Source organism: Arachis stenosperma, chromosome 6 (assembly GCF_014773155.1).
Source record: "Arachis stenosperma cultivar V10309 chromosome 6, arast.V10309.gnm1.PFL2, whole genome shotgun sequence".
In the NCBI taxonomy this organism is placed as follows: domain Eukaryota; kingdom Viridiplantae; phylum Streptophyta; class Magnoliopsida; order Fabales; family Fabaceae; genus Arachis; species Arachis stenosperma.
Window position 1 is genome coordinate 116,534,227 of NC_080382.1, and position 14,858 is coordinate 116,549,084.

Genomic DNA, 14,858 nt, shown 5'->3' on the forward strand with positions numbered 1-14,858 from the left:
CTAAAACTTAAACGTGGAATTGGAAGAAAGCACCCAGGAGTGTACATAGTCGAACGTTTAACCTCCAGTTTGAGGTCAAACTGGAGGTTAAACTTGGAAATGAAGAAAGCACCCCTGGAGGCAATTGGATCGAACACGTTTAACCTCCAGTTTGAGGTCAAACTGGAGGTTAAACGTGGAATGAAGAAAACACCCTGGAGGAAGGAAATGGTCGAACACGTTTAACCTCCAGTTTGAGGTCAAACTGGAGGTTAAACGTGGAATGCTCCTGGTGCCTCTCTTGCTTCTGGCGTTTAACCTCCAGTTTAAGGTTAAACTGGAGGTTAAACGTGGAATGCTTCTTGGTGAGAAAGAAAAGTGTCGAACACGTTTAACCTCTAGTTTAAGGTTAAACTAGAGGTTAAACGTGGAATGCTCCCTTGGTTCAAATCATAATTCTGGCGTTTAACCTCCAGTTTAAGGTTAAACTGGAGGTTAAACGTGGAATGCTTCTTAGTGCCCTTTCTCATTCTGGCGTTTAACTTCCAGTTTAAGGTCAAACTGGAGGTTAAACGCCAGTTACAGCATTTCCTCTCTTCTCATGATTTTGGCGTTTAAGCTCCAGTTTAGGCTTAAACTGGAGCTTAAACGTCCCATTTGAATTTCAAGCTTCCTTTATTGATTTTGTTGCTTCCTTGCCTAGCCTCTCTTCCCTGAAATCATCCAAACAATTGCATCAAAGTCTTGCAAAATTTCATGAGAATTCATCCATTCATAGCATTCAAGTAATATCACTAAAAACTCATGAAATTTGCATCAAAATCATAATGTTTGGATGGTTCATTGCTTTGTTGTTCATTTAACCATTCTTGGTTACTTTAAGCTCAAGAAAATGCATAAAACAACTAAAACTAACAGCAAATTGCTAGTGAAACTAGCCTAAGATGCCTTGGCATCACAACACCAAACTTAATACTTGCTTGTCCCTAAGCAAGTCCTGAGTTATTTGAGAAGAAAGTATGAAACAGAAAGCAATTACATTGGCTATATTAGCAAGCATTTGAAGTTCATCAGAAGGGTTTTATGCAGAAAGTTGTAGCATCACTTTTTCATTTTTCTCAGGTAGGATTATCACTTTTTCATTGCATCCATCAAACACTGTTATGGCCTCTTGTTATTCTTATGTCCCTGGCACTTTTTCCTTTCTTTGTTTTTCTTTTTCTTAGAGCTCTTTTGCTCCTTGTTTGCTCAGTGTCATGTGTTGCACAAGCCTTTGGCATTTTCTTTTTCTTATCAGTGCATTACACATATCCACTACAGGCATTTTAGTTCACATTTCTTTTTGAGACATTGGTGCCCAGCACCTCTTTGTGTAACTAAATGTTTTGTAGCTAGGTTGCTCTTGATAATGGACTTTTGGTTGATAATCCCGAGTTAGTTAACCCAAGTTACCAAGTGTTGAAACACTCCATAGAACCTATTCATCCAAGCAGATCCTAGTACATAAACACCACAGGCATATGTCTCAAAAGTTCAAACCATTGGTGCCTAGCTTTATTTTCTTAATTCTTTTGCTTTTTGATTGCCCCTTTTCAGTGGCTTTTCTTTTTCTCTTTCTTTCTTTTTCATGGCCAAAGACATTTATTCATCAAGATCCATAGACAGTATTCATCTTCTTCACAAAAATGATAATTCTACACTCAATTTCCAGTGAGCTAACTAAACAATCAAGCATGCATACCACCACTTAATTCTACTTGATTTGTCACTAATTGAGCCAAGTTACTTTTGTTCAAACTTTTCTTTTATTTTTGGAAACAGAACAAGCATGGCAAGCATTTGTTTAAGAAGGTGAAGTTATATCCAAACATCTAGGCATTCACTTTATTCAAAGCAGTAAACCAACAAACATACTAAAAACTTCACATTCCAGAAAGATTCAACAATTTCAGTTTAAACCAGAACAAGCATGCTTTTGTTTGCCTTTTAAAGAAGGGTCAAGGAACAACACCACCTTGTGAAATGTCTTGTTTTCTCTTTGTTGCCAGGAAACAATTTGATTTCTCCTTCTTCTACTAGTTGTTGCATCATGTTCTTTCTAAGATCCTTGTTTCCTTTCCTGCAAAGAGTGATGAAGTTGCTTGTTTCTCAAGCACTTGAATGGTTAGCTCACTATATATGGGCAAGTGTCTGAGTCTTAAGTTGGTGTGTGAACACCAAACTTAGTCTCCTACTTACTCCTCTGCTCTTTGAATCCTTGAATTCTCCTTGGAATGAAGTTGCTGCTAAGGACTTTAAGCATTTCTGTGATTGCTTAGAATGGTTGTTCCTTTCATATAATTCAAAGGTTGTTGTGTTCAGTTAATCTGTATGGTGGAACACCAAACTTAGAGTCACACATTCCCCTTTGAATTATTGATCCACAAATTCATTGTTTGGTGTGAAACACCAAACTTAATTCTTTGCAATGCACAGAAACTACTTCACCTTTTTATTGAAACAAATAAAAGAAACAGTAAAGGAGTATTACCTCAGGTTGGGTTGCCTCCCAACAAGCACTTCTTTAACGTCACTAGCTTGACGGTTGTCCCTTGTTAGGGTGGATTGTAGTGCTTGATGTCTTCTCCTCTTACTATGGAAACATCCCCATTTGATTCCTTCATGATTTCCAAATGTTCCATAGAAAGAACTTTCCTAATTGTGAACACTTGAGGGAGCTGGGAAGGAATGGGTTTGAGGCCAGGTGGGATTGGCAGATAGTGACTTGATATCACTTTATCTCCCGGAGAGAAACCTTCAGTGGGAATTTTCTTGTTTCTCCACCCTCTTGGTAATTTCTTTACAATTCTTCCCTCTCTCTTGAGGAATTCGTCATTGACCCTTATGCTAGGAGGATCCTTCTGAGCTGTTTCTATTGATTGTTGTGGCTTTAACTCTTGCAATTCTTGTTTGCCTTCCAAAGACTGTTTCAAACTTTCGGCTGCTAGCTTTGCTTTCCTCCAAACATAGATAGTTACTGTCATCCATAGGCTTTTCAGATTCTGGTGCAGGCTCAGATGCAGATTTGAAAACATGGAAAATGAGCTGTTTCATCATGTACTCTCAAAATTAGCTCTCCTTGTTCTATATCTATGAGTGCTCTAGCAGTGGCTAGAAATGGCCTTCCCAGAATGATAGGGTGTAAGTAGCTTTCCTCCATGTCCAAAATGACAAAGTCTGTGGGAAAGAAATAATTTCCCACTTTCACCAGCACATTCTCAACTACCCCTTCAGCTTGCTTCTGAGTTTTGTCAGCCAGTTGTATGATTACATCAGTGGATCTCACCTCATTCAGTTGTAGCCTCCTCATAAGAGTCAGAGGCATCACATTTATGCTAGCTCCTAGATCACAGAATCCTCTGTCAATTTTTGTTTCTCCTATGATGCAGGGGATATGAAAACTTCCTGGGTCTGTTTTTTTAGAGACCGTATCCTTCTTGATGAGTGCACTGCATTCTTTGTTCATTATTACAGTTTGTCCTCCCTTCAAAACTCTTTTCTTACTCAGCAATTCCTTCAAATACTTGATGTGTGTAGGCATCTGCTGGAGGATCTCAAGAAAGGGAATATTGATGTGGAGAGACTTAAATGTCTCTAAGAACCTTGAATATGTTTTCCCTTTTTCACCTCCTCCTAACCTTTGAGGAAATGGTGCTTTTGGTCGGTATGTTTCCAGCATGCCTTCCTCTTGCAGTTCCTTGGCTTGCTCAGTTTCACTTTCCTGCTTAGCTTCTTCCACACCTTCCTTCAAGATTTCTGTCTCCTTTTCTGAGGGTTTGATTCCTTCTTCTTCTGAGACTTCCTTCAACATGGTGATGACCTTACATTCTTCCCATCTCACTCCCTTTTGTTCCCCTTTAGGATTCTTTTCTGTGTCACTAGGGAACACTGCAGTTGACTTGGGGGCCTGTTGAGATAGCTCTCCTACTCGAGACTCCATCCTCTTGAGTTTTTCACCATGGTCCCTTAAGGTAGATCTCACATCATCCCTGAAGCTTTTCAACTCATTTATGTCCTGACCCATGTTTGCTAGTATTCCTTCTATCCTGTTTAATTGATCTTGAAATTGTTGGTTCGGATTAGATTGGGCAGGTTGGTTATTTTGGCTATGATATGGTGGTTGGGAGTAAGTGTTTTGTGTGGCTTGGTATGATCTTTGGTTGGAGTTTTGGTATGTGGAATTGTTGTGTTGGTTATGGTTGTAAGATTTGTGGTTTTGTGGTTGAGTTTGCTGGTTTCCCCACCCAAAGTTTGGGTGGTTTTTCCATCCTGGGTTGTAAGTGTTGGAATGTGGATCATATGATTGCCTTTGTTGGTTTCCCACATAGTTGGCTTCTTCCCAATCACCTCCTTCAATGCTTACTTCCTCTTGATCTTGTGTGTGCAATGCAGCCACTTGCTTTGTATCTAATTTCCTTGTGAGCTCTGCTAGTTGCTTGGCAAACACCTTGTTTTGGGCTAGAATTGTATCGACATGGTTCAGCTCCATGACTCCCTTAGTATTGTGTCTCTCTGAAGCATAGTAGTACTCATTCTCAGCCATTGTCTCAATCACTTCAATGGCTTCTTCCACAGTCTTTTTCCTGTTCAATGAACCTCCTGATGAATGGTCTACAGCCTTCCTTGATTCATAAGAAAGTCCATCATAGAAAATATGCAATTGTACCCAGTCAGGGAACATGTTTGGTGGACATTTCCTTGTCAATTCCTTGAACCTCTCCCATGCCTCATAGAGCGTCTCACCATCTTGTTGTCTAAAAGTCTGAACCTCAGATCAAAGCCTATTGACCTTTTGTGGGGGGTAGAAACGTGCCAGAAACTTGCTCTCCACCTCATCCCAGGTTGTTAGGCTGTCCCTTGGGAATGATTCCAGCCACTTAGCTGCCTTGTCCCTAAGTGAAAATGGGAACAAGAGCAGTTTATAGGCATCGTCCTGGACTCCATTGGACTTCACAGTGTCGCAAATTCTCAGGAATTTGGTGAGATGTTGGTTTGGATCTTCATTAGCACTCCCACCAAATGAACAATGGTTCTCCACCAGTGATATTAACTGTGGTTTGAGTTCAAAATTATTGGCCTGAATGGGTGGTTTCTGAATGCTGCTACCACAATTCCCAGAGGTTGGGTTTATGTATGAACCAAGAACCCTCCTCTCAGGAATGGCATTGTTTCCATCAGCCCTCTCATGGTTGTGAAATTCTCTATCCATGTTGAGATCTAGAGCTTCCTCAAAGTTGTCCTCAGATTCTCCTTCAGATTCTTCTTCTCTCAATACTATCTTCCCTCTTGCTTCCCTTCTAAGTCTATGAAGGGTCCTCTCTGGTTCGGTATATGGAGGAGTTGATGCCTCTCCTCTCCTACCTGTCATACAAGAACACACCACAAGCAACAAACAAGTGGAATACTCTTGGTTAATGGAAGAGTATGGTTAGAGCAGTTGAGGAATTAATTCAAATAGTTAGTGGGTCAGTGAGTTAGTTGCTAGAATTGAAAGGCATAATAAAGAAAAAGCAAGTAACAGAGTGCAGAAATTAAAATTCAACAACTAACTTGAACTAAATTAACAAAACAAAACAAAATGCTCAATCTAGTTAACTTCCAATTTGAGAATTGTCAATCGAAAACCAATCCCCGGCAACGGCGCCATAAACTTGATGCGCATAAACTTGTTATGCTACAATTTTAGGAAATTGCACGAATGGCAAAATTCCTTCCGGTAAGTGCACCGGTTATCGTCAAGTAAAAACTCACAATAGAGTGAGGTCGAATCCCACAAGGATTGGTTGAGTGAGCAATTCGAATTAGAAGTTTGGTTAGTTGAGCGAAATCAAGAATTGGATGTGAATTGCATAAAGTAAATTGGCGGGAAATGTAAATTGCAAGGAAATGAAATTAGCAGAATCTTAAATTGCGAGAAATTAAGTGCTAAAAGTTAAATTGCTGAAATTAAAAGGGAATTGGGGTGATGGCATGAATTGAAAGTTGCAGAATGTAAATAGAAAGTGGAGATCAGAAATGGGGAGTTCATTGGGTGTTAGGAGATATTGAGATCTCCGAATCAAAATGTTTCATCTCTTCCTCAACCAATGCATTCATTGTATTTTGCTTGGCAATCTTATATGATTGGATCCCAATTCCTTGGCTCACCAATTCTCTCTAAAAACAAACAAATTCCCAATCCCTTGGTTTAAATGTTCATAAGATGTAGCTTGATCACTGATTATACCACACAATTTCATGGACCACAATTTGGTAGGATTACATGTCACAATATCCATCCAAACCCCAATCCAATTCACTGTGAGAAAGCTTCTCTAGCATGAATCCTCCATTCCTTTCCCAAGGTTCCGAAGGATTCCAATTATGGGTAATTTCTTTCCCAAGACAATTACCCAATGGAATTAGATCGAGAAGCTTTCTAACAAAATTCAAGAGAAAAGATTGAAGAAGAAAGATAAAACTATTATTGATTCATTGAATTACAATAGAGCTCCCTAACCCAATGAAAGGGGTTTAGTGCTTCATAGCTCAGAATTCAATACACAATATCAAAAGTTCTAGTGTAAAAAAAGTGTCAAAAGGTCAAAAGATTCTAACTAACTTCAATTCTATCCTATTTATACACTTTCTAAATTGAGCTTCTGTTGTATTTCTTGGGCTTTGAGGCCTTTCCTTGATTTCCTTTTGCTTTAGGCTTATGGTCCATAATCCTGATGAGGCTGTGATCCAATTCTGTAACATTCATTGAGCAAACTTAGTGATAAACAAGTAATGACACAAGACTCAACAATTTGAAGTTCCAGACTCATCAATTCTTCAGGCCCAATCTCATAAACCATGATATTCACTTGGGTTTCACACCATAATACGTTTAAGTTAGTATTTGTGCTCAATTGCTAACTTAAACTTCAATATATTTGGCCCAGAAACCTTTTCAAATGGTGGTGTTTAAGTTGAAGTTTAAGTTTCAGTTTAAGGTCAAACTAAACTTAAACGTGGAATTGGAAGAAAGCACCCCAGGAGTGTACATAGTCGAACACGTTTAACCTCCAGTTTGAGGTCAAACTGGAGGTTAAACTTGGAAATGAAGAAAGCAACCCCTGGAGGCAATTTGGATCGAACACGTTTAACCTCCAGTTTGAGGTCAAACTGGAGGTTAAACGTGGAATGAAGAAAACACCCTGGAGGAAGGAAATGGTCGAACACGTTTAACCTCCAGTTTGAGGTCAAACTGGAGGTTAAACGTGGAATGCTCCTGGTGCCTCTCTTGCTTCTGGCGTTTAACCTCCAGTTTAAGGTTAAACTGGAGGTTAAACGTGGAATGCTTCTTGGTGAAAGAAAAGTGTCGAACACGTTTAACCTCTAGTTTAAGGTTAAACTAGAGGTTAAACGTGGAATGCTCCCTTGGTTCAAATCATAATTCTGGCGTTTAACCTCCAGTTTAAGGTTAAACTGGAGGTTAAACGTGGAATGCTTCTTAGTGCCCTTTCTCATTCTGGCGTTTAACTTCCAGTTTAAGGTCAAACTGGAGGTTAAACGCCAGTTACAGCATTTCCTCTCTTCTCATGATTTTGGCGTTTAAGCTCCAGTTTAGGCTTAAACTGGAGCTTAAACGTCCCATTTGAATTTCAAGCTTCCTTTATTGATTTTGTTGCTTCCTTGCCTAGCCTCTCTTCCCTGAAATCATCCAAACAATTACATCAAAGTCATGCAAAATTTCATGACAATTCATCCATTCATAGCATTCAAGTAATATCACTAAAAACTCATGAAATTTGCATCAAAATCATAATGTTTGGATGGTTCATTGCTTTGTTGTTCATTTAACCATTCTTGGTTACTTTAAGCTCAAGAAAATGCATAAAACAACTAAAACTAACAGAAAATTGCTAGTGAAACTAGCCTAAGATGCCTTGGCATCAATCTTTCATTAATTTTGTTCAATTTTATATGTCACACTTGGTCATTACTACTTATGTGATGTTGGATACATGAATTGTGAAGGATTTTTGGCACCTTATAGAGGACAAAAATATCATTTGAGTGAGTTTAATCCACATAATCAACCCAGTATAGCTCAAGAGTTTTTTAATATGAAACACTCACAAGCTAGGAATGTCATTGAGAGGGCATGTGGAGTATTGAAACCAAGATGTAGAATTTTAAGGGAAAGATCATTTTATCATATTAAGACTCAAAGAAGAATTATAACTGCTTGTTGCCTTTTGCATAATCATATTAGAAGAGTGATGGTTGTGGATCTTATTGATGAGATAGAAAATCAAAATATACTTGGAGTAGATGGTGAGACGATCCACCATATTGAGACGAGTGATGCTTCGGGTAGATGGAGAGATCAACTTGCACAAGAAATATGGAACCAATGGAGGAGAAGACATCATGCTCGATAATTGTAATAATTTTTCTATGTGTGAGGCTGTCTGTCATAACATTAATTTCATTTTGTTGATGTGTTTGTGTTCTTGTATAAAAGTTGTGCATGTATGCTTATTAGTGCAAGTAATTTTTTACTTTTGAGACTTCTTTATAACTTTCATTTGGATAATAGTAATGCCTTTTTAGTAAATTTAATTGTGATAATGTTAATTTTAATTAAAGATATTTGTTATTAAGGGTATTTTAGTAAATTTGAAAAAATTAGAATTGATAATAATTTTAATTAAACATATTTTTATTAAGGGTATTTTAGTAAACTTTTCATTAGAAGTATTTTTGTAAATTTAAAATGTAAAAAAGTAATAATTTTAATTAAACATATTGTTATTAAGTGAAATTTAGAATAAACAATAATTTAACTAAAGATATTTGATATTGGGGTATTTTAGTAAATTTAAAAAATTTAGAATCAATAATAATTTTAGTTAAGCATATTTGATATTGGGGGTATTTAAGTAAATTTAAAAAAATTAGAATCAATAATAATAGGAATATTAGGAATATGTTAATAATAATTATTTTAATAATAACTATTTGATATTAAGAATATTTTAGTAATTTAAAAAAATTTAGAATCAATAATAATTTTAGTTAAACATATTTGATATTGGGGGTATTTAAATAAATTTAAAAAAAAAATAGAATCAAGAATAATTTTATTTTTAATATATTTAATATTAAGGGTATTTTAGTAAATTTAAAAAAATTAGAATCAATAAACAATTTTGCTAAAGATATTTGATATTAGGGGTATTTTAATAAATTTTAAAAAAAATTAGAATCAATAATAATTTTAGCTAAACATATTTATTATTAGAGGTATTTTAGTAAATTTATTATTAGAGATATTTTGTAAATTAAAAAAATCAATGTAAAAAAATAATAATATTTAATTAGATTTATATTTAATTTTTAGTCATTAATATTTTAATTTAAATGAGTAAGGATAATTTTGACATATTACATAATGTGACCAAGAAATTTAAACTCAACCAAACAAAAATTTATTCATTCCTATGATTATTACATAACATTCCAAGACATTAAATTTTTTAAACAAACATAGGTATCTTATATTCCAAGTAATCTTATTCCTAGACATTATATTTCTAGGAATGACATTCCTAGTAATAAAATTTATTCTTTGAACCACACACACCTTTAGTAATTTAGTCTCCTCTAATCTTCATTAACCGCCAATTCTTTGATCACTTAATTCCGATTAGAGAGTTAAGTTCAAATCTAGTTTTTTGCCACAAAAATTCTAAAAATAAAACGAACAATAATAAATTTATGAATAATTTAAAAATATAACAAAATTAATACAAATATTATATATTTTTTATAAATGACAAAAATAATTTTTGTATTTAATAAATAACTTGTACATTTAATCCAAATTTTTGTGATAATATTTAAATAACTATTTACAAGGTATACACAAAAATTGGAGTAAATTTTGGTTATTCACAATAATTACTTGATATAAAATTATTAAATATAAAGATAAAAAAGTTTTTTTTTTCTAGTACTTATAAAAAATCGCATCAAAATCTTATCTCTAAATTTTGTTTTCAATATATAGTTTCTTTTTGTCAATTTATAATTTTTTATTTAAATCACATCAAAATCTTTTTTTTTTAATGTAACAATTATTTTTGTCATATTTTTAAATTATTAAAAAAATTTATTTATTGTTAATATTTTTTGAAATTATTTTTTTGAGCGTGGTATACTTTCAAGATTTTATTTTAATAGTTTATCTTAAGTCAGCAATAATATTTGTCTTCTAGTGCTTGGTGTCTGATAGCCATGCGGTCGCCTGGATTCAGGCCGGTTCCGTACCTCTTGAAGGAGGGCCGGCCAGAAATTTTTTTTTTTCATTTTTCTAAAAAAATCTATTTATATATTATTGAAGGGAGAGAAATTTGAGGTATAATTATATAAACATATAGCTATGGATTTGCATGATATATTGGATTGATGACTGGTAGTTGCACTCGTACTTGCAACATTCTCTCTTCCTCAAAACAAATGTGACTAGTTAGTTAATTTGGCACAACGTGTGGTGCTTATTAGGTACCCAAAAAATCTGATTCAAAGTTGTCACCTAAATCTTCTTCATCATAATAGCCTCATTAACATAACAACAAAGCCCACACCTAAAATAATTAACAATGAATATAAATAGAGATTGAGAGAGAGACAAAGACAGAAAGAGTGGAACAGAATTAAGGTGGTTTTTTAGCACCTTCACACAAAACCACCCTTTTCTGCAAGTGTCTTTTTTTCATTTTATTTTTCTTTTTTAATTTTTTTGATCGTGTTGTCCTAATTGCTGTGTAAATTTTAGTCACATTTGGGTTTCTTGGCCATGTCTACAGACCCTTCAACAAGTTCTGCGGCTGCCGCAGAGGAAAAATCCAACAAGAGAAAATCCAAGAAACCCAAATGTATGTACAACATCTTCCCTTCCATTTCTCTCATTTATTTTATTTTATTTTTTAGAAATTAATTTTGATTTTTTTATAATTTTCTGGTGATCATTACCGGGTCAATGTGATTTTTGAATCTAAAAAGTTTGCAACATTCATCCTGAATTTGATATTGACATGCAACATTTTCTGTTTAAAAAATATTTAGAAAATCATGAATTTCAAAAATGTTGTTTACTATTGAAACGATCACGGACAAGATTTTATTAAGATAAAAACAAAAATTTGTTGTACATTATCTGACAGCTTCAATTTTTCAATTGAGCAACAAAATTGGTCCCTGATTATTACTTAATAATAACATATATATTTATTGATTTTCTAATTCCGTTTATTTCTCTTTAAAGCATGCTTAAAGAATATTCATCCATCTCTTCAGTTACATGAATAGCAATTGTTAATTCCGTGTATCAACTTTGAATTGTTAGCATTAGGCTTTTAATCTATGTGTCTTCTGAAACATTTATAATATAGATAACATAATTGACAATTGTAACTCACGATTTTATTTTATTTGATTTTGTAGATTCTAGATTTACACAGCAAGAACTTCCTGCTTGGCAACCAATTCTAACACCTAGATGGGTAAGACGTTTAATAATTTCATAACTGAATCATAATAACTTGCAATAACAATAATAATAATAATAATAATAAATTTCTATAAAACAGTAATTTTAATTTGTTTTATTTGTTTCCCAGGTCATTACAATATTTACACTTATAGCACTTGTCTTCATCCCTGTTGGCCTTGCTGCATTTTCTGCGTCACAGAGAGTAACGACATCGTTTCAATACATTATATATAGCAGCTTGATTTTGTGTTTTCAAAGTGTATTTGAATTTGAAATAATGAACAAGAAGAAAAAAAAATTGATGCAGGTGGTGGAAGTTGAATACGAATATGACACAGAATGCATTCCGGATTCTTACAAAGATAATGCAACTGCATACATTAAAGATGATAATACAAACAAGACTTGCACGCAGAAATTGAGTGTTAGTATAAAATTCCTTGTTGCTTTGCAGCCGAATCTGATTCTTTTTTGTATGATTAATGATATGACATAGAAACTTAGTTTGAATCTCTTGTGTGGAAGTAATTTGCTGCGGAATTTTGCAGATTAAGAGTAGAATGCAGGCCCCGATTTTCGTCTATTATCAGCTTGATAACTTTTACCAGAACCATCGCCGGTATGTGGCATCAACTAGTAAAATCATTTCCCATCGCTGAATTTGATTTCATTTGATGTTTCGTTCCAATTTTAAGAAGAAAAGCAAGTTCATTAGAGTACTGAAAAAGTACTGCATGAATGATGTCAAGAAAAATCTGAATCTTGATGTTCTTTAAAGTTCTGATTTCACTCAGCAGTATTATATTATATTATTTTTTTTGTTTGTATAAACATATGATTACAAGAATTTAATGTCAACCTGACAAAATAGTTAGAGAATCACTATCTTCATGTGAAGCTGATAATTGAAAACTATTAGATAATTTGACATATTTAACTAGATTGCTATCTGACAATTCACTGTCCAAAAGTATGATGCTTTATGAGATAAATTCAGGAAGGAGAATGAGAGAGTAATCTATTGGAAACCATTTCTGAACCTCATTTTTTTTCTCAGATGCTGAAATGCTTTTCCATAATTAATTTTCTCTGGTTGGTATCTGCAGATATGTTAAAAGTAGAAGCGATGAACAACTGAGGACAAAGGACAAAGAGAATGATGTATCATCATGTAGTCCTGAAGATTATGTAACAATCAACAATAAGTCTGAACCAATTGTTCCTTGTGGCCTTATTGCATGGAGTCTATTCAATGACACCTACAAAATTCAAAACAAGGATAAGGAAGTTGTCATCAACAAAACCAACATAGCATGGGCGAGTGACCGAACCACCAAATTCGGATCCGATGTTTATCCGAAAAATTTTCAAGCTTCAGGATTGATTGGGGGTGCTAAACTGGATCCAACCAAACCTGTAAATATATCTACTACTATTCAAACCATACCTCTGATTTTGTTCATGAGAAATAAACACTCTTAACATCCTTCTTAAGAATAAAACATAGGTTTTTAATTTGTAAAATGTTTTACAAAAACATTTAGAATAATTTGATAAACTAATTCTTGTGATAATGTGTGATGAACCAGCTGAGTGAGCAAGAAGATCTCATTGTTTGGATGCGAACGGCGGCGCTGCCCAAATTCAGAAAGTTATATGGGAAGATTGAGACTGATCTTGAAGCTAATGATGAAATAGTGGTAGTGATAGAGAACAATTACAATACATATGAGTTTGGTGGCAAGAAGAGCTTGGTTCTTTCAACAGCAACTTGGATTGGTGGAAGAAATAACTTCTTGGGAATTGCATATGTTGTCATTGGTAGCATGTCCTTGTTGCTGGCTTTGGGTTTCCTACTTCTATATATCTTGAAACCAAGGTCAGGAAAATAGTCCCCATCATTCTTTTCTCTTATACTATATAGTTCTGTCATTACTTTTGCAGTTATATGCATATGAGTTAGTCTAACAATGTAAGGACCAATTAGATCCCTTCTTTGTGGTCTCAAGTCTTAGCTCCGGGGAAGGTAATAGAAAACACTATGTTGGGAAGGGCAATCACATATCTTGTGCCGGATTAGTCGGTCCTATCAGAGATTTTATGATTTAAAGGTCTAGAGTTTGAGATGTAACTATTCATATGTATCTTCCTATTAGCTTAAATTTTTAGGAGTAGTTTTATTAGTTGTTATGATGCAAAAGCTAATGAGGTTTTTCTTTCTTTTTTATGGACTTGCTTAAAGCTGTTTTGTCTCTCCAAAAGTTTGTCTCATTTAATGTTTATAATCATATATATACTCAGAAGATTATGTGACATTTGATACGAAAAGCTAATCACTATTCTATTTTGTCATTCATAGATTACGTCTTTCTGTCTAGAAATTACAACTTGCATTGCAAGCTAATATGCATTGTTACATTGTTGTTCTATGCAGACCACTTGGGGATCCAACATACTTGTCCTGGAACAAAAATCCAGGAGGCTTAAGATGATGTGTGATGTCTAATATGAGTTTGATTTAACCATTCACTAATTTAATGTCTCAATAATTTCTTTTAATAGTGGAAAAAGGATGTGACATGAGGCTTGTTCTTGACTAGATTGAAGAACTTCAATCTTGATGATGCATTTAAAAGCTTTCATACGATTTTTGTTGCCAAACTTGAAATCCATAAGATGTGTATGATCTAGGATCAAAAGTACGGAGTGTATGTACCTGCTACAATTTGGGTTTATAAGAAATTTTTCTGTGTGCACAAAAATCCTATGAAATCAAATGGAATAGAGAGAAAAATGTTATTTTAATGGAAGTTGTTCATGAAAATTGGTCACTATAGCAGCACCTAGCATAGCAAAGAGACTTGTTTTTAGTTTCTTCATCTTTTCATGATGGATTATAGTTGATGTCTTTTCTCATTACTTTTGTAAGTTCTTGGACAGTGAAATTTGATGTTAAAATCATTGTTTGAGCATTAATAATTTGTATATTTTAAAATCTTAATTGTTACTGACAATTTTATCTCATCTATTTTTCTTTCTGTATTATTTAGTTTATTTTTCTTAACATAACTTAGGTAAGAAAAAAATCATTTTACTGCTTTTGAAAGCAATTGTAAACAACATGCAAGACCATGTACTCATTTTAGAGACATTTTTTACACCTGATATATAGTTTAAAAAAGAGTTCAATAATACAGAATGGTGGAGGACTCTTAGTAAGACCAACAAATTAAAAATACCAGTAATTCCCACACCATCTCCCAAAAGGAAATAAAAAACCACTACTGTGTATTTCAACATCATTGATATGATA

General features: G+C 34.1%; 1 protein-coding gene and 1 non-coding gene across 2 annotated transcripts; both read left to right on the forward strand.

The window, feature by feature from the left end:
- The first annotated feature begins 4,697 nt into the window (after nucleotides 1-4,697).
- Nucleotides 4,698-4,801, forward strand: LOC130937062 (small nucleolar RNA R71). Its single transcript, XR_009068298.1, has one exon. It is a non-coding gene; the product is annotated as a small nucleolar RNA R71 (small nucleolar RNA).
- Nucleotides 4,802-10,475: 5,674 nt separating this feature from the next.
- On the forward strand, nucleotides 10,476-14,473 carry LOC130936201 (ALA-interacting subunit 3-like). Its single transcript, XM_057866238.1, has 8 exons — nucleotides 10,476-10,928; nucleotides 11,497-11,555; nucleotides 11,673-11,747; nucleotides 11,853-11,969; nucleotides 12,094-12,164; nucleotides 12,652-12,961; nucleotides 13,135-13,424; nucleotides 13,980-14,473. The coding sequence occupies exons 1-8, from the start codon at nucleotides 10,850-10,852 to the stop codon at nucleotides 14,035-14,037; spliced, it is 1,059 nt and encodes a 352-aa protein (XP_057722221.1). The 5' UTR covers nucleotides 10,476-10,849; the 3' UTR covers nucleotides 14,038-14,473.
- Nucleotides 14,474-14,858: the final 385 nt, after the last annotated feature.

Coding starts and splice junctions, on each gene's coding strand:
- LOC130936201 (XM_057866238.1), top strand. CDS start 10,850: ATGTCTACAGACCCTTCAACAAGTTCTGCGGCTGCCGCAGAGGAAAAA. Junction 11,748..11,852: donor CATTTTCTGCGTCACAGAGA/GTAACGACATCG, acceptor AAATTGATGCAG/GTGGTGGAAGTTGAATACGA. Junction 12,962..13,134: donor AACTGGATCCAACCAAACCT/GTAAATATATCT, acceptor GTGATGAACCAG/CTGAGTGAGCAAGAAGATCT.